Source organism: Larimichthys crocea, chromosome XIII (genome assembly GCF_000972845.2).
Source record: "Larimichthys crocea isolate SSNF chromosome XIII, L_crocea_2.0, whole genome shotgun sequence".
In the NCBI taxonomy this organism is placed as follows: Eukaryota; Metazoa; Chordata; class Actinopteri; family Sciaenidae; genus Larimichthys; species Larimichthys crocea.
The window spans coordinates 28498393-28521204 of record NC_040023.1 but is presented as its reverse complement, the minus strand read 5'-3'; the positions used below and the strand labels follow the sequence as shown (position 1 = coordinate 28521204).

Here is a 22812-nt window from a genome sequence, read left to right as displayed (position 1 = left end):
TGTATGTTATGTTCTGCTGTACAGGTATTGAACACTATTCTCTGTATATTCCTTAAAAAAATTAATACCTCATAATCAGGCATTTAATACTTTTTAAGGCCCTTCATTTTCACTAAGTTGATTTACTAGCTTTTAATACTTTTTAATACCCCGCGGACACCGTTCATAGAGTTGTAAACAGGCCAAGACTTCCTCTTCAGTGTGCCAGTTTAGCAACCTGAGAACGTAACTGAAGTTGAGAGACGACTGGATTGTTTCACAAGATAAAGCTAAATAGTCACCAGATGATAGCCGACGCGGTCCAAGATTTCATTTTGGTCAATGCATCCATACTACTTGGACTACAGACGGAAGTCAGAATGTTATAATCTCGTCCCTTGACTGGTGATTTTGCATTCATATGCAGATAATTGTTCAAGGAGCTGAGTATGATGTGAGGATATTTTAGGTTTGGTACAACAGATGGCTCTAAATACTCCTTAGTCTCAGTCATGGTGCTTTGTGGAGAAGCAAATCAGAGCTGTAGCAAAATTCAAAACACTTTGGCGTAGCAATGGAACCAAAGTATTCTGGCATGTTTGCTGTATTCGATTACTTGAAATTACAACATGCAAGCTTTAACGTTTATTGCTTGTCATGGAGCACAAAACTGACTTTTCCGTTCTTTGATTGGATGTGTCTTATAAAGATGAATCTTAAGAGTAATTGTCTTTTTATGTGCACAGGCTTGTATCTTTTTAACTAAATATGACTACTGGTCATCTTTTGGAGTGATGAGCCAAACAAGAGACTTTCACATCTGTTTAAGCCTTGAAGGTTCACCAGTTTCTGGTACGCTGGCACTGTCTGGCAGAAAAATGAACAGAACTTTCACTTGCAGAACACTGGATGCCTAAAAGTACCAACTCTGCAACTATAACTTCACAACTCAAGTCATCAAAACGTCATCCACGGGGAGTTATCATGACTGGCAAGATGCTTGTGAATGATTTGGTCCATCACGTACAGTAACTGAGAATAGCTTTTTTTCAATTCATGGAAAAAAAAAAAAATAATAATAAAATCTTGAAAAAAACTATAGAGCTAAGTTATAAAAATGGACACCAAGAGGTTGTTAGACTGAAAAGAGTCACACGTTAGCAATTTCCCCTTTTTTTTGCTCTGTATTATTCAGTGATGAGAAATAATACAATACTTTAACATTCTATCTATTTCTATTCAGCTTCACGTCCAGGCTCAAGATATTTAAGAGTATTTTATAGAGCGGCTTAGTAATCCTAAGTGACAGACAAAGGGGAATTTGTATCAGACCTGATTCATTCAGCATATTGAATAGCAGGCTAATTGAATGCTCACTAATCTAATCAGACAGACATTGTAACAAAAACCTAACAAGCTTCCAGTGGACGTTTCTGTGCTGCTGATTTGAGCGCCATTCACCGGGGAAATAATGTTGTTTGATGTGTTTTATTTTCTCCTGAAACATTTCTTCACACCAGTGTTTGTGCCTGCTGTGAGCTCATATAGCTCTGTGGTGTAATTTATCCAGCCCCGGTGCTGGAGTGAAGCAAAAAAAAAAAAAAAACAACAATTAAATTTGCATCTTCCGGTTCTAAAAGAGTGCTTTGTACTCACTCATCGATGCCCTCAACCAGCCTGAAATTGAGGTTGTCACTGGACTGATGTGGTCTGCCAGCATTGTCTATGAACACCAGTCTGGAGGGATCTGCCTTCCTCACCTGGACACAAACAGAAATTATTACCAGGATACATAAAAAATGAAAAAATCTACTATAGCTTAATGTTATTTTATTAGGTTAAGAAGGGGGGAAAAAATCTAATTTGTATGCACAAATGAAACCAATTCTGCTCTAATGAAATATTTCTGCACATGAAACTGGTCAGAGTAACCTGGAACTTCACTTCCTCCTGCTACCAAGCGACTGATCCAACTCGTAGAACTTGGACAATCGAATACATGAGATATGTGGATACACTTTACCCATTAAAGATGCACTTATCAATATATTAGCGATATATTACCAACGGTTAATAACAATGCCATCTGGTGGCTGTGGCTCAGGTGATGAAGCAGGTTGTGTAGTAATTGAATGGTCGCTGGTTCCTGGATTCTCAATCGCAAACTCAATGTCAATGAAGTCCAAATCAAATGACTATGAGAGTCACTCTGAGTGACAGACTTACAGAGAATTACAGCTTGACTCAGTTCCCCCAAGCTTTTTGGAGCTTTTTAGTGTCTTTAGTGTCATTGTTTTGGTTTTCCAGCAATTTGGGATTCAGTGTCTTGCACAAGGATCTATCTGAACAAGAGCCATATCATTATTTCCAACACTGAAATCTGAAAATTTCTGTAACTTTCTGAAACCATCAGTCCAACTTTCACAGCAACTTCACACTGTGATTAGCCAGACGAGGAACTGTGGTTTGACCTTTTCTCTCTCACTCTTTCTGGATAAATCTGACCAATCAGAACATCTACACTCCAGTATATATACACTGCACTGTAAGTGTTTTGCCCTCTGAGTGGTCGGACAACACATCGTACAAACCACTTCATTTCTAGCATAATCTGGCCTTTACTGTTTGCCAACATGTTCCCCATATCAACCTTTTTAAGGTGATCATTTGTCAACGTGGTGCGTACCTTAGAATATTTGAAACATATATCAAAAAGTCAACTAAATGCTAAGTGTATGCACAAAGTATTAATTTGATTTGAGAGCACTAATTTCTAGTTTGTGTGCATTAATTATTCATTTGAGGACATGATTTGTTCGTTTGAGCACACAAATGAGTTTCTTCTCTCCTGCCAGGCTTTGTAATTACAAGCAGAGAGACAGTAAACATATTTTAGATTAAATAGAACAATCAGACACTTAATAGGGTTTTCTAGCATTTTCCAGAAAATGACAAACTAACATTAAGAAATACCCGGAAATACGTACAGGAGGTAGGTGACCAACAGTGTTAGACTGGTGATAAAAAACACATTGCTGCTGACTTCATGGAAACTTTAAGTGACCTCATACCTTTATTACAGTCCAATATTTTCACTCAGGTTTCAGCAAGTAAGACATGTTGGATTTATTAAGTTCACTAAAGAAAGAAACAGGCCCCTGCTGTGACTTTCATACAAACAGCTTTATCAATTTTTACATATTGCAGCAAACAAAACAGATCTCATGTAATCAGTACCTGCCAGCTTGATGTCTCATTTGCTCGTTATAAAAAACATGTATGTCAACACTACGTGTGTATGATGTATGTCTCTCTTGTATTATTTAAATATAGATCCGTTCTCATGTGCTGGCATGGAAGAGTGGCAGCAACAAAAAGCAGACATGGCAGCTGAGGATTTGATTTGCTTCGTTCGCTCAGATATGATGAATAATGATTTAACAATAGCAAAAACAGTGACATTTAAAGTTTGGAAATCAAACAAGATTTTGGTTTGGCAGGAGAGAAAGTATTTTCTTTTCTTTTTTTTGTCTTTTTAGTGGCACATCAATCACAGCACAGATCAGTAAACTTGTCCTCTGACTCAGAATAATTCATTAGTCTTTGTACCATTGCTGCAAACAAAGAGAAAACACCCCGAAGGCCTTCAGGACATTCATCATTTTGACAAAGACACAAAGACAAAAACACTTCACTGTCTGCCAAGTTGAAATAACACAAAGACTTTACTGTATGGTTACGTACCAGGATGTGAACCAGCAGCAGGTCCTTGGTGTTGCCACACTTGGTGTGCAGCAGGTTTTCCACACACAGTTCTGTTGGATCAGGTGTGAAACCACAGCAGTACCTGTCGAGCCGGTCGCTGACCTGCACCGACAGACAAGGACACACAAGAAGTCATTGGCTTTGGCAGAGTGACGTAAAGCTGCTATTTTTGCTTTTGCTATTTTGTCCCCAATTTTGCCTCACAGGCAACACACAGGCTGCAAGACGTACAAATCCTTTCATTTATATATTATATACTATATCTATATATTTATTTGCAGTCACTCAGGATCATTTACCATCAATCAAAGATGTTTGTGAAAAGATGCACACACATTATCTACAATGAAACTAAAGTCATTTAAAGTCTGTGTAAAGTGAGAATAAATGTGTGCTTTGAGCTTGTCAGACCAAAGAAGAAAGTGTTATGAACCACCCAACCAAATTTGAATGATTAAAAATATCAACAAGTTAAGAAGTTAGGTGTCAAAATCAGGCAAAAATGAATTCTCAGCTCCAGGACTGTGGGGGCGTGTCCTCTGAATGTGCTGAATCCACGCCCACTCATGGGAGCAGTAGAGCAGCCATTTTGAAGCGACTGAAACGTGTCAGATGAGTTCAGAAAATGACATGACTAACTTTGAAACACTCTGAGTGAGATGAATTCATCTCTATCTCTCTGCTAGGGGTGCAGGGGTATGCTCAGGGTGACCTCAGCGTGTCATCGAGCCACCCTTTAAGGACCGCCCACAAAATCCTGGACTGAAAACTGGAGAAAAACTGTTTAATCTTTAACTCCAGATTTCAGTAATATAGTCAAAGTCTTTTCACATGTTTTCAGCAACTATTTTCCAACATATTTAATACATTTTTAAAGGAATTTCAGAATTGCCTTCAGAACTGCACAGACTTCAAAGTTGGATCAGTGGACTAATAACAATAACATAATCATAATCAGTTGACACAAATCAGTTGACATAAATGCTGGAAACAGCATTCACACAGTTTCAGTTTGTTGTTTTTCTTCATTGGTTCCCTCCCACATGTCAAACCAATCCAACCAAGCCCCCCTTTTTGAATAATTGGAATCGACTTGATAGACTTGGAAAAAAGATCAGAAAGAGGCTAAAACAAACATTTAGCTTTTAATTAGTCTGAACTGATTCCACTATAAATCATGTAGAACAAGCAGCCAGTCTTGGCTCAACATCCCTGTGATGTGCTTCTGGCTCTCTTGTCTGTTATCAGTATGAAAACAGATGAAATCCACATTTAGCGCCTGGGTTGATGTGAAATCAAGTCAAGTGAAACAGGGTCGTCGAGATTTACAACAAAATGCTGAAAGCCTGCACCGCTTATTGTCCAAGCACTGCCAAAAATATCAAAATAATTAGTTAGGAGCATCTCCGGACATGCCTGAGGTTGGGGAAATTCCACCCTGCATGACATCTGCTCAAGAGATTTGTAATACCATGCACAATATCACAGTTTAGAATTCAGTTCTGCTGTGGACATTCACAGTTTGTCGCATAGGTATTCGTTAAATAGAATTATAAATGAAGGTTTAATTTCTGATGAATCAGATCTTAAGCTAAAAGGAAAATGATGAGTTTTAGCTCCTATTGCTATGATAATATTTTATGATAATAACAGTTAGTGGAAAGTTCACTTCCTTGTTTGTGATTCTGATTGTGTGGGAACACAGAAATATTGTGACAAAGAAGTCTGATGAGGACAGAAACATCAGATTAGCTACACCACTTAGCAACAACAATGTGTGCAGTAGATCACACTTGAAGCCGGAGAAACTGTCATGGACATTTACAAGCAGAATCCTGGATTAGAGTCCCACGACCTGGGCTTAAGTCAAGACTAGATTTGACCAAATAAAAGAAAACACTGATTTCTACAGCACTGTGATGAACTGGCCACTTGCCCAGAGCCAGCTGGGGTTAGTCTCAGTCACGAAGGAGAGGAAGCTGTTACAGAAAATGTATTGATGGACTGATTTCTACATTTTCCTGACGTCAGATACTTTGAATTAATTCCACGTTACATAAACTGGAGAGAAAAGTGACAGAGCAGCCAGCAAACAGCAGATGATACCACTAACAGTTATTATCTTTATTATTTAATGTGCTGATTATTTTCCCAAATGATCAACTGTTTGATCGATGAAATATCAGAAAACTGTGAAAAATGTCTGTCCCAGTTCTCTGCAGATGTCTAAAAGCTAAAGTTATTCAGTTCATTATCCTGTAAGAACAGCAGAGAATCAGTCAACGTTTGGCATTTTGCTCAACAAGTAGTTATTTAACAAAATAGTTGTTGATTCAGTGTCTGCTGATCGACTCATTTTTGAATCAACTTATTGTTTCAGCTCCTAACTGCAGATTATCATAGAAAAAAGACTACAAAGGCACACCTGATTTGTTTGCTAGAAAATGTCAAGTTATTTTTTATGTAATAAATCTAAAATGACAATGTGTTTGGTATGCATGATGGAAAGAGGCGTCCTTGTGACTTCCAAACTTTCTCACTGTTTACAATGTGCAGCCTGAGTCATCATTTTACCAAATAAGCTAAACAGGGACGTGTTTAAAGCATGACTGTTCATCTGTCTGTTTGTCCTGCAACATCTGAAATCTTTTAAAAGCAATGTTGCTGAATTCCCAGATCTCAGCAATGAACTTAACCTGACCGTAGCTATGAAAACGAGACCTCAGTCCAAGACCCACATCTCTCTGTGATATCAGCCATGTACTATACAACAGCTAACATTAAAAAAAACAAGCTTTGCAGAGATTCTTTTTGCAGAGAATCACTTGAGCTTTTCCACACTGTAGCCAATGACATGGCAAAGAATACGAGGGGATCTTGTCAGTGCGAGAGCCTTGTGATTTACACTCTGGCGTTAAAATGCGAGGCTGACACGCTGGGAAGCAAACAGACACAACCTTGGTGAGATCTGCCCTCAGGGTTTGGCTGTTTGGTAGGGTTTGTGTGTTTGCTCTCCCTCTGTGTGTATGTAGCATGTGTGCTTTGTGTGCATCAGTGCACTTGTGCAAGCTTGTGTGAGTCTCACAATCTCTGTGATCTCGGGTCAGCTATGTGTGTGTGTGTGATGGAGAAGGTGTGTGCTTTGCTGTGCAGTAGAACTGTACCTCCACTGTTTCTTCACACTTGTGTGATGATTTTATGAGACTTCTCACCCTGCTGCCACATTTCCATCCCACACTGGAATATACTGATTTTGAGTTTGGTCCAGCAGCCCTGTGGATACTGAGCCAATATTGACTTACACTGCCACTGAACACCAGCGAGCCTCAGGGAAAGACAAGATGTGGTGCTCTACTGTGGTCAGAGTCAACACAAAATTAAAGTGGAACAAACTGTAAAGTGTATGTGGGGAGTCTGATTCGCTCAAATGGATTATGATTCAGCTCGACAGTGTGCTGCGTGATCCGACGTCCTGTAGGACAGTTAATAATGTTCTTTCAGCTCATTCAAACCTCATTTCACCTTTATCTGTGCACACTCCTTGTCCTTGTTTCAGTGTGCTTGTTGCTGCACTGTCTCTCCATTGAACTTCTCAGGGTTCACTAGTCAGTCAAACAGTGTGGGCGATGTGTGCTGCCTTTATTTTTGAAACTTTCATACTGATGAAATTTAAATGTGCGTGGGTGACACTCTTTCCCTACTTTACAGCCACTGGTTATTACAGAGTCAAATTCAGACAACTCACTTCTTAACTCAAAATCCCCAAATCCTACACATGGACTCTAAGCTGATTTTTTGAATATGTAGTGTGTTGCTAATGTGCTAATAACAATAACAATGTTAAAGGACCAGTGTGTAGGAGTTTATGGCATTTAGCAGTGCAGTTGGTGATTACAACCCCCTCGCCTCACCCTCTTCTTCTTAGTGAGAAGGAGACACTACGGTGGCTGTGAAATGAGAGAAAAACTAATCTCGAATCAGTGCTTAGTTTGTCTAATGATTCATATTTTCACACTAATGAAAACGTAGTTATGAATATTATATATAATTTCTGCCATAGTTTGTAAATAGAGCCCTCTAAATCTGACACACTGGTAATCTGCTGATATTGAGCAGGTATAATCTTTACCATATTCATACTTTGATATGTCTGATACAGTTCACTAAATGCCAAAAATGTCAAGCTCATGGTGAAGTTTGGTCAGTTCAACATACATTTAATATGCACTCAATTTCATGAGATATTTTAGTCTTGTCGTTTGATATCTCACAGAAATGCAAGACTGCAAGACTGGTATATAGAAATATACAGTAATGTTTAGTATTAGTATGCAGTATAGAGTTGGATCAAAGGCCAGCAAGCATGTAGATGGAAATATTTAGTGAATGCATAATTCATAAGAGAAGAGAAGAGAAGAGAAGAGANTTTAGTGAATGCATAATTCATAAGATAAGATAAGATAAGATAAGATAAGATAAGATAAGATAAGAGAAGAGAAGAGAAGAGAAGAAAAGATAAGTTGTTAAAGAGTCAACTGTTGGAATGAAGGACCTGTTCCAGAGTAGCCACCCTGATTGTCTACTAATTATGAGTTTTTCTTGTGTGAATTTATAACATGCTGATGTTTTTTTTTTTTTTTTTTNTTTTTTTGTTATTCCTTATTTGATTTAATTTTATTTTTTTATTTATTTTTACTAGTTATACTTGACACTGTTTGGACTCTCAGAATGTCACCTCTTGATTTTGTTATGTAACTGAAAAATCAATAAACAAATGTTTTTTTAAAAATTACATTAACTGAACATCACAGGCCCATAGCTACACTTGATGAAGTACAGTAGGTTGATAAAACCTCTGACTTAAATAACCACACATTACTAAAATCTAACTTTACATCTCTGCCCTCACCATCGGAAAGGCTCTCAAAATGATCTTTCTGTTTGTTCCATCCAGCATTCACACTGACTGATATATTGGGTGAGCATCATCAAGGGTTCTGCCAGCAGGCCTTCAGACTCTAAGTGCTGTTTGACCATGACCACATTTTTACTGATTTCAGACCATAATATATAAGAGTCCATCACAAACATGCTGAGTGTGCTGAGTTTCAGTCGATTTTTCCCTCACAGCTGTAGCAGGAACTGCTAGGTAGCAATCTGAAGCAGTGTACCTTTCAGTCTGAAAACCTGCACTCAAACTGTCACCTTATCCTCAGTTCCCTTATCGTCCCTAGGGTGTCCTCCACTGCCATTGTGTGTGTATGTGTGTGTGTGAAAGAGTGAAGGTGCGTCCTTCACGCTGCTCTTCCTGCGCCTTTGGTGTTTGGTTCCCTGCTATCAGGGCCCAGGGAGGTGTTAAGGGAGCAGGTAGGAACAAGTGTTCAGAGGCGCGCTCATCAGCTCTCAGCAGATCAATAGGAGGCTATTAGAGCTTGGCCCTGTTACAGGGATTGACTTCTGGCAGCGAGGGGGGGAGCGAGCTGCCTCATGGGTTATTCATATTCAGCCCCACACACACACTGTAGATGGCTGTTAGATACACATTCCATCTTGGTGTGTGGGACAGAACAAAGCAGGACACAATTACTGGTGGAGGTTGTAAAAATCGGTGACATGGTGCAGCCTCTGCAGTGTTAAGTGGAGTGTGTCGGAGTGAGCTCAACACTGGAGGAGGTGAAGTGTTCAACGGCGAAAGCTGACGTTCAGTGTGTGCTCAGCAACACTAAACACATGAACGTGACTATGCAAAGACGCAGAGACACGATCGGCTGCTGAACACACTCAGAGAAAAAAAATATGACAACATAAATTATGAACTTCTCATTTAGTTCCAGCAGCATTTGAGGTCAGTTCTTCTGATTCCTCCTGGTTACTTTACTATGAGGAGTGAAACTGACAGCGAGAGCAAATGCGTTAGGCACTTACCATTATCATTACTGATTAATGTGACAACTTCTCAAATATAATGATTCATCGCTATGTTTATAATTTCCCATTGCCTGAAGCGATGGCTTCAAATTTCTTGTTTTTTTTTTTCCAGCCTCAAACACAAATATGTAAGAAAATCCTCAACTATCAAAATAGTAGCACATTCATTTCCTGTCAGCTGACTAATCAGTTTGAATAATCATTTTAGCTCTCAGCTGTATTGATCCGGCGTGTTGTTTTTTTATACGATCTGAAATGATTTGATTAAAGCAGGGTTGGTTTCCTTTTGACATCCCGTGCACTCAAATTCATCACTGTTATTTGTTTGCAAGCGTGGAGCCTAAAAATCGTTAAGACAGTCAGAGAGGTCATTTTATAGTTCCATAAGAATTCTAATCATATACCATCTCAGTGCTCTACCATATATAAACAGATTTTGCTATCATCATCAGTTTTCTTTGTTATATTGCCTTATTTTATCACTCTAGCTGTCACACAAGAACCATAGAAATTATCAAACATGGATGCCTTATTCATTTCTTCAAAGAGCTGAGGAGCTGAAAGTGTTTTCCCTGTTCAGTATTTCCATTTAAAAACTGCTTTAATGCAAAAGTGAATTCATTTAGGCTGAAGATAATCCGTTTTCTGACACTGAATGCTTTTAGCCACTGTTAGTCATGCACATCAAACAATTTGAAGCTTGGTGTTTGGATGATTCATGCACTAGTTGTGGTCAACTAAATTCTCCAAAATCTTTGAATGTTTATCAAAGAACCAGATGCTTTCAAATGCAGTTGTTAATCTTTGGGACCGATGATTCAACCAGGATAATTTCATGTCCATCCAAACTCCAAGTGCTCCAGATGTGAGTTATGTAACGTTATCTATGGGAAAAAATGAATGGGACTTTTACTTCTGGTAGCAGGGATGGCTGAAGTAGCTTCTCCAACTTCACCACAACTATTTAAACAGGACTAAACAGTGAATCTGTCTGCGACTGTTTAAACTGCAGATTTGGTTCTCTAATGGTGACGAAGAAATCTACCGCCCAGTGCAACAGTGATGGACTAAACACATTAATATGTTTTAAATGGACCACAATGGAGCTGTGCGGCACAGAGGAAGAAGATATATCAGGCTTCGATACACAGAGTGTTTGGTTGTGGATACATTAGTAACACTTTCTATGAAGACCAAATCTATAATGCATTACAGGAGCATTCACAGTGTAACAATATGTAGTTCAAGTCAAGAGCTTCCACATCCACTATAAGTCACATCTGTAATGTCTTATGACTGTTGATATAATGGATGAGAAAGCATTATGTGTGAGTGTAGTCATTATGAATGCATCATTATTCACTATGAATGTACCCATAATACATGTGGTGTTCATCGAAAGTGTTACAGATACATTCACTGTTGATCTTTTCATGTGAAGTAATATAAAATATCTGCAGATTCATCCTTTAAGGTTTGCTACACAAAGGTGTATGTATTTGTACTGACATACCTATATGTATAACCTATATTAATACAATGCAGGTCACCCATGAAAGCCTGTGGTCATTCTGTTTTTTCAATTCAGTGTTGGTTTGGATTTTTCCTTCATGGCATTAGTTCACGATAAGAGAAACATAAAATATCAGCAGTCTTATCCTAAGTGTGTAATGTGTATATACTGTATAATGTGTGTATTATTCAATCAAATATCAAGTCTGTTTCCCAGTGCTTATCTTTCTGAATGAGATTGACAAAACCTGAACCTGCTCCTCTGTTTCCTCAACCAAATCAAGCCTCTCCTGCTCAGTCCACCTCTTTTCACAAACACAAGTGCACAGCATATTTAGTCCATGGTGCTGCACACATAAAACTCAAACCTCTATCATACATGTTAGGTTAATCTATTACAAACATATGAAAGCATGTATAGTGGGTTACTTTACTGAGCCATTCTTACAAATAATATAATTCACATCTGCTCATGAAAAATGCTGGAAAAAAAGATTCTTTCCTTTTAGTTACTATCTCTTTCCATTGATAGTAATCAATAGTAATCAATCAATAGTAATTGATAGTAAACAGTAATAACAGCAGTAACTTGTGTGTCAGTGTGTACAAACTGCTGCAGGTACACAACCTTCTGTGCTTTCAAACACACGGAATGGTGAATAATTCAACACATTTCCACATTTGTACAGTGAAATCATTTGCATCCTGAGCTCCATCAAAGCTGCTGCAACTTTTTATTTACTTTAAGCAGAACTCAAACAACATTTTCTCTGGATGATCACAACAGTATTTTGAATGGTGTAAACAGGATTATTGTGGGTGAGTTTACGCTCTGATGAAAGCAGCCAGACTTCTCTCTCAGCATTTGTAGCATTGGCTTTCTCGTGTGTATGTAAACATACCCACATATGATCCAAAACTAAACAATCTTCAACATAAATATAAGCAGCAGTAATGTAAATGCATACTGAAAGTATCAATTTACTATATTTGCAGCTAAAATATGCTGCAGTGAAAATGGCAATATGGTTTTGTTCTCCTAAAAGAGCTGCCTTCAAACTGGTTTTGTTCCCCAGCCATGATTATGTCGTGTGATGCAGGGAAGGGCAGGGTTTCCTGCAGTGTTGTCATGGCACTGTGCCTCTGTAGAGAGGTGCTAAATCATAGTGAAAGTGGGGGACTGTGTCGTGCTGTACGAAAGTCAGCCACTCAACCCTCGCTGAAATCATTTGGATGGGATTTTTTTTCCCCTCACATAAAAAGTAATTCAGAAATGCATCCAAAAAACCTTCAGGGGCTAATTTAGTCCTCGCTCAAGGCGTCTAAATCACTCTAAATGGCACCTGATTTGCATGTTAATTTTGTAAATGTCAGGCTCGGCAGGGGTTCAGCAGCTCACACTCAGGTTTGTTCACTGCAAGTACATGTTATCATTGAAATAAACAGATCAAACCATGATGGGAGTGTTTAATAACTGATGGTAACACACCCACTTATTGGCTCACCCTTAACAGTGGGCTGAATTGTCTCTCTCATTCTTCAACAGAACTTCATTCGCTCAAAGAATTTATGTCTCTGTTAAACGTTCTCTACGTAACATAAAACCTTTAATGAGGACAGCTTTGGCCTACGCACTGCAAGCATCCTGTTGCTCCAGTCTGTAGGACAAACGGGCATCATCCTGGACATGGGCTAAAAGTGAGGCTGAAATGAACACTGAATGTCAAAGTTTACAATCATATTTGAAATAACGCTACTATCTGTCATGTTCCTGTAATGTTTTATTTGGACCTTTGATGCTAGCTAGCTAAATCACCCATGATCACCACAACACCACAAAGAAACTGACACCAGACCCACACAACATTGTTATTTTAGAGAAAGACATTGAGATCTATATTGTTTATATTATTTACAAGCCCATCTGCCCATGCCTAGCTAAGATAACCCATAATCAGTGATGTCCCTAATTCACCTAAAGCTTGCTGCCCATTAGTCTAAGTGACCAACTGAGGTCTTACAACTAAAAATTCCTGCAGGCCAAAAGGCATTTTCCAATGAAGAAACAATTGTAAAGAGACGTCTGTAAGATATCTCCAACAGTAAACAAGGTTAATTATTACTCTTTGTATTAATTTAATTTCTCAAACCTTCTTGGAGGCAGAACTTGTGTATGAGCCGAGTGGGACCATGCAGGCGGGAAACGTGTGGTGAAGCATACAATGCAGTGACAAGAAAATGTACGTGCTAGGAGAGACATTTTCATTTCAATTAATGGCTGCTATCTTTTGCATCTGGTATCCAGTTCTTATAATGCGTCCATGGGGAACACTTGTCCGCCACTCCCAGGATTAGCTCTTGCTAATAGCTGCTACAGTTACCTACATAAAGAACTACATCTATGGTAAGTAGAATCTCCCTCCATAAATACCCTGAAAGCTTTTGATTGCTTTGGAGAGCTGGCTGTCCCTTTGGTTGATTTTGGGAAGGTGAAACACATCTCCTGCATGGCAGTGCTAATCAGAGCCACAAATTAGTTGTAATTACACAACTGGGATCACTCTGGTGTGTGGACACTTCTGCAGCTGCCCAAGTGATAAATCAACAGCCTCAGACAAAGTAGTGTGTGACAATAAATACACAACTAGTTTGTTTAACTGGCAGATCTCTTTGTAGTCAGGTATAAACTAATCTAGGCTAATATCTGTGCTTAATTTGGGAGACATGAGAGCTTACTTTAATATACTGTACCAGTGAAAGTTTGGACAAACTTTCTCATTTGATGTATTTTCTTGATTTTTTATCATTTTCTATCAACACTGTAGATAAACAGTGAAGACATTAGAACTATGAAATAACATGGAAATATGTGGTAGACCAAAAAAACGTAAACAAAGCAAAACATATTTTATATATTAGACTCTTAAAGTAGACTCTGCTTTGATGACAGCTTTGCAAAACTCTCAATCAGGTTCCTGAGGTCGTCTCCTGGAGCGGTTTTCAAAATGTTCAAAAGCTGATTAGCAGAATTTCTTTCCTTCTTAATGTGTCAGAGACTCCCAGTTGTGTTGTTAGATCATTTTGGTGTACAGAAAATAGCCCTCTTCGACTACTGTAATATTATGGCAAGAACCACTCAACTAAGGAGAAACGACAATCCATCATTAATTTAAAACATGAAGGTCAGTCAGTCGAGAGAACTTCAAGAACTTTGAATAAGTTCATTAGTTACCAGTCACCGAAATCTCCAATTAGCGGCACATCAGATTAGAGCTCACATAAGAGTTCACATCTCAACATCAACTGTTCAGAGGAGACTGCATAGATCAGACCTTCATGGTCCGATTGCTGCAAAGAAACTGCTAATGAGGGAGACCAACAAAAAGAGGAGAACTGCTTGAGCCAAGAAACACAATAAACGGACATTAGACCTCTGGAAATATTTACTTTGGTCTGAGTCAGATTTGACATTTCTGATTCAAACTGCAGAGTCTTTGTAAGACACAGAAGATTAACAGATGGCATCTGCATGTGTGGTTCCCATCGTGAAGCAAGGAGAAGGAGTCATGATGGTGTCACGGTGCTTTGCTGGTGAGACTGTTTTTTTCCACATTCAAGGCACACTTAAGGAACATAGCTACCATAGCATTCTGCAGCAACATGCCATCCCAACTGGTTTGAGGTGTTGAAAAGGACAATGATTTAAAACAAAGCTCCATCATGTATGGGAACTCTATTACTGTTGTAATGTTGTCTGTTCTGCTCAGGGCAGTGGGTCGATAGACGCTGACTTTCCTCTTCTGGTTGTGGCCAAGTAGTGCTGGCATTATTTTACACCCCTCACCTTCTCCACAATATCTGATTGTCAACACTTGACGTCTATCTATCTATCTATCTATCTATCTATCTATCTATCTATCTATCTATCTATCTATCTATCTATCTATCTATCTATCTGTCTATCTGTCTATCTGTCTGCAGAGCAGAGGCTCTTGTTAATATTCTCCATTTTCAGCAGCCTGTCATTTAGCACAGAAACAACAACTCTGGCACAATCATTAGCAGCTGACACCTTATAAATGAGCTCCACTCAAAATGTAAATCCAAAGACACACAAATACACACACACACACACACACAGCCAGAGAGACAAAAGCACACACGCTCATATCCAGACCAAGAGCTGTATTGGATTTTTAATTGAACCAACATCACCGCATCCACACCCACAGACACATCAATACCCTGGACACACGCTCTCCACTGCACACACAAAATCACACGTACACACTTCATGTCTGTAGGTATTGCTTATTTAGTTGAACAATTATGTAGAAATAAGCCTGGCAGTTTTTGGCCCGCTGTAACCTCTGTGCCTTTTCATCAGTCAGAAATTAATTATCTGATATCTAATTAGACTCAGGAATTCTGACGATTAAAGACAGCCTTTCTGCTCTGCTACAGTTCCACATAGTTAGCTCTTAGAATTGTTTTTCTCTTCTTTAATAAATTCTGCATCACCGCTTGAGCAGCCAATTTCCTCCAAACACATGAATGCTCAGTTGAACTGTTAACTCTAAATTGGCCATAGGTGTGAATGTGCCTGTTAAATGTGAGTCTGTGTTTGTCAGGCTGCTGCTCTTCCTACATTTCAGCACACGACAAATCTTTTGACAGCTAAAACTAACTGTTATATTGTAAAGTAAAGTAAAGTAAAGTAAGTATAAAGACTTTGTGGATGCCATCTTGGGTTTTTTGGAGCCAGAAGTGACCATATTTGGATGAGACTGTGTAGCTGGCGGGTGATGTTTGGTTTTCAAGCAGGAAAAAATGGTGGTCTGCTCATGAACTAAAATGATTGATTATTAATTGATCAGTACTACCTAGTCTGACAGTTTGATCTGAGTTTTGTGAGTTGAGTAGTGTGTTGAATGTAACGTACCCTGCTTTATCATCTATTTCACTTGAAATGGGACCAGAATTTGTGGAATTGTGTGGGAAAAGACTTGAAACTAGTAATTAAACTCCTGAGGAAACTATTTACTGAGGTCATAAATCAAGTGAGAAGTTGGGTTGGTTTCACATTACAGTCAATAGAGTCAGACCTTATTGTTGCAGCCAGTAGAGCCCATTAGAAATGAGGTTGTAGCTGCTGGCTTTGTATGGTCACTCCATCTGTACATCTGCTATAATTTGATGACACTAACAAACACTGTTGCAGAGAGTGACATTTTATGAGACAATATGATGATGATAATATGGTTAACAACGGAAAAAGTATTGTGTGTTTTTTAATAAGGTCAAGTGAGACTGTATCACACATAAATAACAACAATATTCAGGAAAGTTTGCATCTCAGGAGAGAGGTGTACGTGGAGGAGAGAAGCATGCAGTGGGCTGATACAGCTGATGCAACAGACTGCAGGCCAAGTCAAGAGTCTTTCCAATACTTAAAGGTCCCATGTTGCAGAGAGCTAGATTTCCATTTTGCCTGTATTAGTGTGCAGCAGGTCTTGGTGCTATATAAATACTGTGATAGTAAGCCCTGTCCACAGAAACATGCACACACCCTTTATTCACCATTTATTCAGAAAATGTTCCTTTAAACAAGCTGTCAGTTGTGATGTCACAATTACACACCACCCTCAGTCACGCCCCCCTGCACAGTCCAACCATCCAGGAGAGCTATAATCTGTTACTTGTCAATGGTCTGGCCATGCCTCACTCAAATAAAACAATCAAAAGAGAGACTCATTATTATGATGAGACAAAATGCAACACACAAGTGTTATGAACTTACTCATCTACCATGAAGAAATTATGAGTCGTAAAGTCCAAAATATGGTAATGGTAAAATGAAACAATGACATAATGAACACAACTGGGTATGACTTCAAAGATCTGGGTATGACGGGATGGATGGATGAATGGATGGATAAATGGATGGACGCACTGTTGCTACTGCTCAAATCCTTATTAACTATGCCATATATAAAAACCTATGCCATTATAAAACTGCCAAGAACTAAATAAACACTCCTGCCACAATCATGTCAATAGCCTCACTGGAATAGCAGAAGCATTCATACTGCTGCACTCTGAGTAATCAGAGAAGGATTAAATTCATTATGGAGCCAGAAGAAAAGTCACATTGAGAAAACTTTAGTCCAGTCATGATCAGTTAGTCCACATATCTTGTGTCCACATTCAAAAGGATTGTGTGCTACAGGTTTATAGATCAATCAGGTTTGTACAATATTCATATTTTATATTAGGACCACCACAGCCTTTAGTAAACATGTCCTGTAAAACAGGTCACAGTTAACTCAATGCTTTTAACACTGTTTGTATCGCTGCCTATCATAGTCTCCACACTTCACCAGGCCCAGCATTGTGTTGTCATGCTGTTTGTAGCTGTGTTGATTGTTGATCACGATAATGTGGACTCTATGAGAGCTGTCTCTCTGTTTAGATCTGCATATTGTTCACTGCTTTCATTGTTGATTGGATTTTTAATACACGTCTGTGCTTTCAAATATTACCCGCCCAGGGACTACAGGTGGGAGAGTTAGGGTGGGCTTGGAGTTGAGGTATGCAAGTAGGCTGATTAGATGATGACTATGTCATCCTCACAATGTTATTTCAAGTAAAATAGCCTTGGGACATACTCTAGACTCTGACCTAATGACTTAAGTCACTAAATTTCTCACTCTGGCATATTTTTTTAGAAATGTTATAAATATGCATTTTACCTGTCAAATCAAGTTATAAATTAAACTAAAGTGTGGAATGGAATAATCTTTCCATACTTTCACAGCCACATACCTTCTTACTAAACTGTCGCGGCTCTCTTGTGTAATCCTCAAAGGGAATAGGAAACTTTGTGCAGAGTGGGAGGATAGCTACAGATTTATGCTCCTTATATGAGATCAGATGGCAACTCATCTCAATTACACTTAACAGCTGAATGTTTGATCACATCTTGCATTAAAAGGCTTGGCCAGCAAGGACATCTGCTGTGTGTGTGTGTGTGTGTGTGTGTGTGTGTGTGTGTGTGTGTGTGTGTGTGTGTGTGTACATGTGTGTGAGACCAGATCATGACTCATTTCTATTCACTGTTTGTGTGTGTTCTCTTCGTGGAACAAAGCACAGGTTATACTGTGTGTGCTTTGTGTTCTTTGATAGTGAATTTAATGTCTTTTCAGCGCCTGTGTCCAGTAAAGGAGAGATCAATGCCTTAGAAAGTACAAGAAATGATGAAGGATGAAAAGACTTGCTTTCATGGTAGCATTGACTTCGTGTCATGGCTCAAACCAGCAGACAAATGGCTAGTTAGCTTGGGATACTCTTGATTGACCACTACAACCTGAAACATGTGACCAATAGATACCACTAAAGGTGTCAGTAGACGGTGGGTTTGGTGGGGGTTTTTCCACCTTTATTCATTCAGGAGGGAGTTTCACTGAGAGCATCTCTCTGTTTTGCAGAAATACCCTGATCACATTCACATCTGGAAGCTGTCCAAGACAACCACACAGTGGCTTATCTGCTGCCCGGTAGCTTGTCTACATGAACTGAAAGGTAAGCAGTGAAATAGCAGAAACACAAGACAAGAAATAATAAAACAGCCTGCTGCTTTTCTGCATTCTTTCCCCACTATCTGACAAAAATGTGATCGGAAAAATCTTTCAAATATGAAAATGATGATCGTGGAAAAGACAACAGATGATTTGGAGCAAGCAAACCCAAAATATTATATTTTATCTATGATGGATATTCATGCAAACATCGCTTTAATTACACAAATAAAGCATCAGATGACAGATTAAATAGCAGATCAGCAGTAAACATGCAAGCAGTTAGGTTTGCCAGTGTTAGTAGCTTGACTGGGTCATGTGACCCTCACCTTGCAGATTGTAGGGGCGCATTAAGAGTCTCCCAATTAGCTTGAACACATATTGTGAGTGACCAGCACTAGCATGGCCCATGACTAGTGTGTCAGCAGTTCCCTAATTAACACTGTATATAAGTTATTCACCAGCTACCTGACACAGCCTTCAGACTTAAACTCACACCATAGTGCCACATTCATCTGGTGTAGGGATGGTACTTTTTTTGGTACAGAGTACAGAGTATCGATTCACGTGAAGTCAATCGGTACCACATTTCGGTACCTGAACGCACCTTCACATCGCGTCTCACGTGTGTCAGTTAAGGTGGAGGTTGCTGTGATGGCAGTGGACGCAGAAGAGCGTGATTACATCAGTGGTGGCTTGACGATCACAGTGAGCAGCATGGCAGACCAAAAGCACTCACGGGGTGGGCCTCCATTTCTCAAAGATTGATGTAGACTCATGCACGCTGCAATATTTGTGATACCAAGTGCAAGGCCAGCCATGGCAAGACGACAAACCTGAGGAAGCACTTAGTCACAAACATAAAATATTCCTAAAGGCGGACGAGTGCACCTGTAGCAGCCGGCAGCTCATCACCTGCAGTCAGCATCGAGGGAGAAGATCCGCTGTCAAAAACTGATTACGACGCCTACGATAATGACTCTATTAGTGGCTCGGTTCCACGTAACGTTAATGTTACACTTTTATGTTGATTTACAGGTCGGTCTGCCCTATTTCAGATTTCAGAATTCAGATGTTTTGACAATTTTTTTAATATACAAAATAACTTCAATTATTACACATATACGCAAAAAAGTACAGAAAACAGGTACTGATATATACCGGTACCGAGTATCGGTATCGAGTATCGGTTCAAATGTGAAAGGTACCCATCCCTAATCTGCTACGCTGCAACCCTGAGGATGCATTTCACTGTAAGCTCTTACTAGGATGGAAAACATTTATTTCCCCCTCTATAATAATTAAGAGATTATGTTACTTTATGTGTCTGTGGTTATGTCTCTCTCCTCTCTGAGGAAGCCACAGCATTAGAATAAAAGCTCATCTTACCTGCAATAAGAAGTCAAAGAGAGCCAGTCTCCCCCATTCTGAATGGTGAACACCCACACAGGGCGCTGACCTAAGGTCTGCTTCAAGCCCACAGTGGACCTGCAGGAGCTTCTGGTATTGGACCCATCGGAGCGGCAGTGAGTTCTGGTCATTGTCTCTATCCGCCAGGTGCTGAATATCTGGATCCCACCACACCACAGGTCTGGGGACGCCGCTGATGTATCGATACGGCAGGATCTCACTGTGGAATGTCCTCAGAACCGCGGGGAGACTTCTGTTGAGACCCAGCACCCTGTCCAGGTGGAAGGCAAACACTTCGAACCAGTCATCTGTGCGTTTGATGAGGGAGCAGTGCCCCTGCTGGCAGCGCTCACTGTGGGTTTCTGGATGTCTGTGGCCGGGTCCAGGCTGAGGGACATCCTTCTTCAGTGATGTCTGCTGGATGTGGAAATACAGTTATATAATTTTGTATTAGACACCACTATGGAAAGAGGGTGTCATAAAGCTCTCAGACAAGCTTGTTATTTTAGGCTTTATGACACAACATGACTAATTTGTGGACACTAACAGCTCATTAATGACTTGTTGAGTCAGTGACAGCTCCATCTATGTGGCTGAGACATAAATAGAAACATCTACCTACACTGTGTGACATTTCCAATGATCTCCTAGCCGTGTAATTAAAAACATTGTACCTGCTGCTGTGTGGTAGGATCCATGGCCACTTGTAGCACCTGTCCATGTGCAGGCACCCTGGCCTTACTGACCACCTCACCCCCAGCGAGGAGCACCATCTTCTGGACGTCATCCTCGCTGAACCAGTGAGTAGACTGAAGATCTGGACTAATCCTGATCCTCCTGTGGTCACTGTCTGGGAAGTCGTGCTCTGTAAAGCTCTGACACCAGCCACCGTCATCTTTCTTTACGGCCGCCTCAGGTTTGGACAAAACCTTTCTATGGTCCAACAACCCAGGATTCTTCTTCGCTTCTGAGGGATCCTTTGAGAGATTATGGCGTTTTCGGAGATCCCTGGAGGGCTTTTTCACAGCCTGCTGTTCCTTACTGACTTTGTCAGATTTCCCAGAGTGCTGTCTTTGTTTTTCCAAAGCCTGGTGATGTTCAACCAGCTTCGCACTTGTATGACTGCTATGTATTTGTGTGTCTGCGTTCCTGTCTTTGTGTCTATCCTCCCATCTGCCTGCCTGTCTGTCTGCACCCTCTCTGTCACTTATTAGAGTATCTGCTGGAGCAGGGATATGTGCTGCTATGGATTTTCTCCTTTCAAGATGAATGTATGCTTGTGCAGTGTGTTTTTCCACAGCACTGTGGTTGCCTGGTTTAATTCTATGCTTAGGCCCTGTATTGTTGACTGTAAACTCTGGGAGGTTGGGATGGTGATGACTGGTTGAATGCTGGACGGCGCCTGGCATCTCTTTTCTTTTGGAGGCAATGCCTTTGCTTTTGTGTTTATTTCTACTCAAGTCTGCATGACTTCTCTCTTTGATGCTTTTTTTGTCATTGCCAGCAGCGTCCCCAAAAGATTTAGGTTCCACTGAATGTTTAGATGTCTCTTTTCGAGCACTTGATTTCCAGGCCCTGGAGTGAGTGAGTGGTTGCTGAAAGGCAGCGGCTAGAGGGAGCTCCACGACCCTGATCCTGGATCTGAACTCGCTGGCGGAGCTCAGGGCACGAGACGACCGTCGGTCAATGTCAGCAGGCGGCAAAGGAAGGGGGAGAGTCATTGTCATCACGGAGATCGTGAGGAAGAGGAGGAAGACGGGGGAGAGGAGGAGCAGCCATTTTTGACCACAGCAGAGCTTTGACCACACTCTCCAGGCCTGGAGGAGAAAAATAGACAGAAAGAAAGACAGAAACACAAGTTAGAGGGAAACCAACAGAACCATGATTATAATGGAGTGGTAGCATAAATTGCAAAGATAGCATTTGCACGAAAACAGAACGGAGCGCCCGGATTCCTGTGGGGTTAACCAAAGGCTGCACTGAGATCTCTTGGCTCTGGGCATGTGGAAAGCAAATGTGTTCATGATTCACACTCTGCAAGAGGAAGGGAGTAGAAAAAACAAACTGTGCTTTTGGCATGATTTTCCTCTTCTCTTCCGTGATAGCACAATAATGATGTGTGACCTCTGTGTTTATTGCCCAAAATGGAAATGAGAGCGAAAAAGCAGCAATCTGGTGACAAAGAGTGAGCGGAGCTAAAATATCCTGTTTATGTTGCACAAATCTGAATATGTACGCGGCAGAATATAAAGCTTGTGTCAGCCGGCTCTGTGTTTCCAGTAGCTTACAGCAGAAATGGACTTATCCAGCTGAGACCAATACGATCGTGGTGTGCTCATAATTCAGTGCTGCCTCCTGCACGCATTGCACAGCGAGGGGAAAAAAAAAAACATATTTCACACAATGCGCTGTCACTGCTTCAATATGGTCTACTGTATACTTACTGAAGGCTCTATAAAAGTGATTTTGCTGTAGGAATTCAAAGTGCTCGCCTTTTATTTACTGTGGAGTCAGACTGTGTGGACGTATTATACCCTCCTTCCATTCGGTACTTCTAAACAGAGGCAGAAAAAAAAATTGCAGCTCCATGAAACTGACATCCAAATAATAAAAGCAAAATAAGGCCTTCAAAAGATTTATT

The 22812-nt window shown here is 40.1% G+C and overlaps 1 protein-coding gene across 3 annotated transcripts in view; it reads right to left on the bottom strand.

Moving 5' to 3' along the window:
- Positions 1-22812, bottom strand: part of gask1a (golgi associated kinase 1A) — a 44319-nt gene that overhangs the window by 1384 nt on the left and 20123 nt on the right. For 2 of the 3 annotated variants that reach the window (XM_019268341.2, XM_019268342.2), the window contains exons 3-6: positions 20846-21988; positions 20151-20588; positions 3724-3846; positions 1636-1739 (exon numbers count right to left, since the gene is read on the bottom strand). In XM_019268341.2, coding sequence (XP_019123886.1) covers positions 1636-1739; positions 3724-3846; positions 20151-20588; positions 20846-21988 — 1808 coding nt within the window. The remainder of the gene's footprint in view (positions 1-1635; positions 1740-3723; positions 3847-20150; positions 20589-20845; positions 21989-22812) is intronic. The other variant, XM_019268343.2, reaches the window with a different exon arrangement.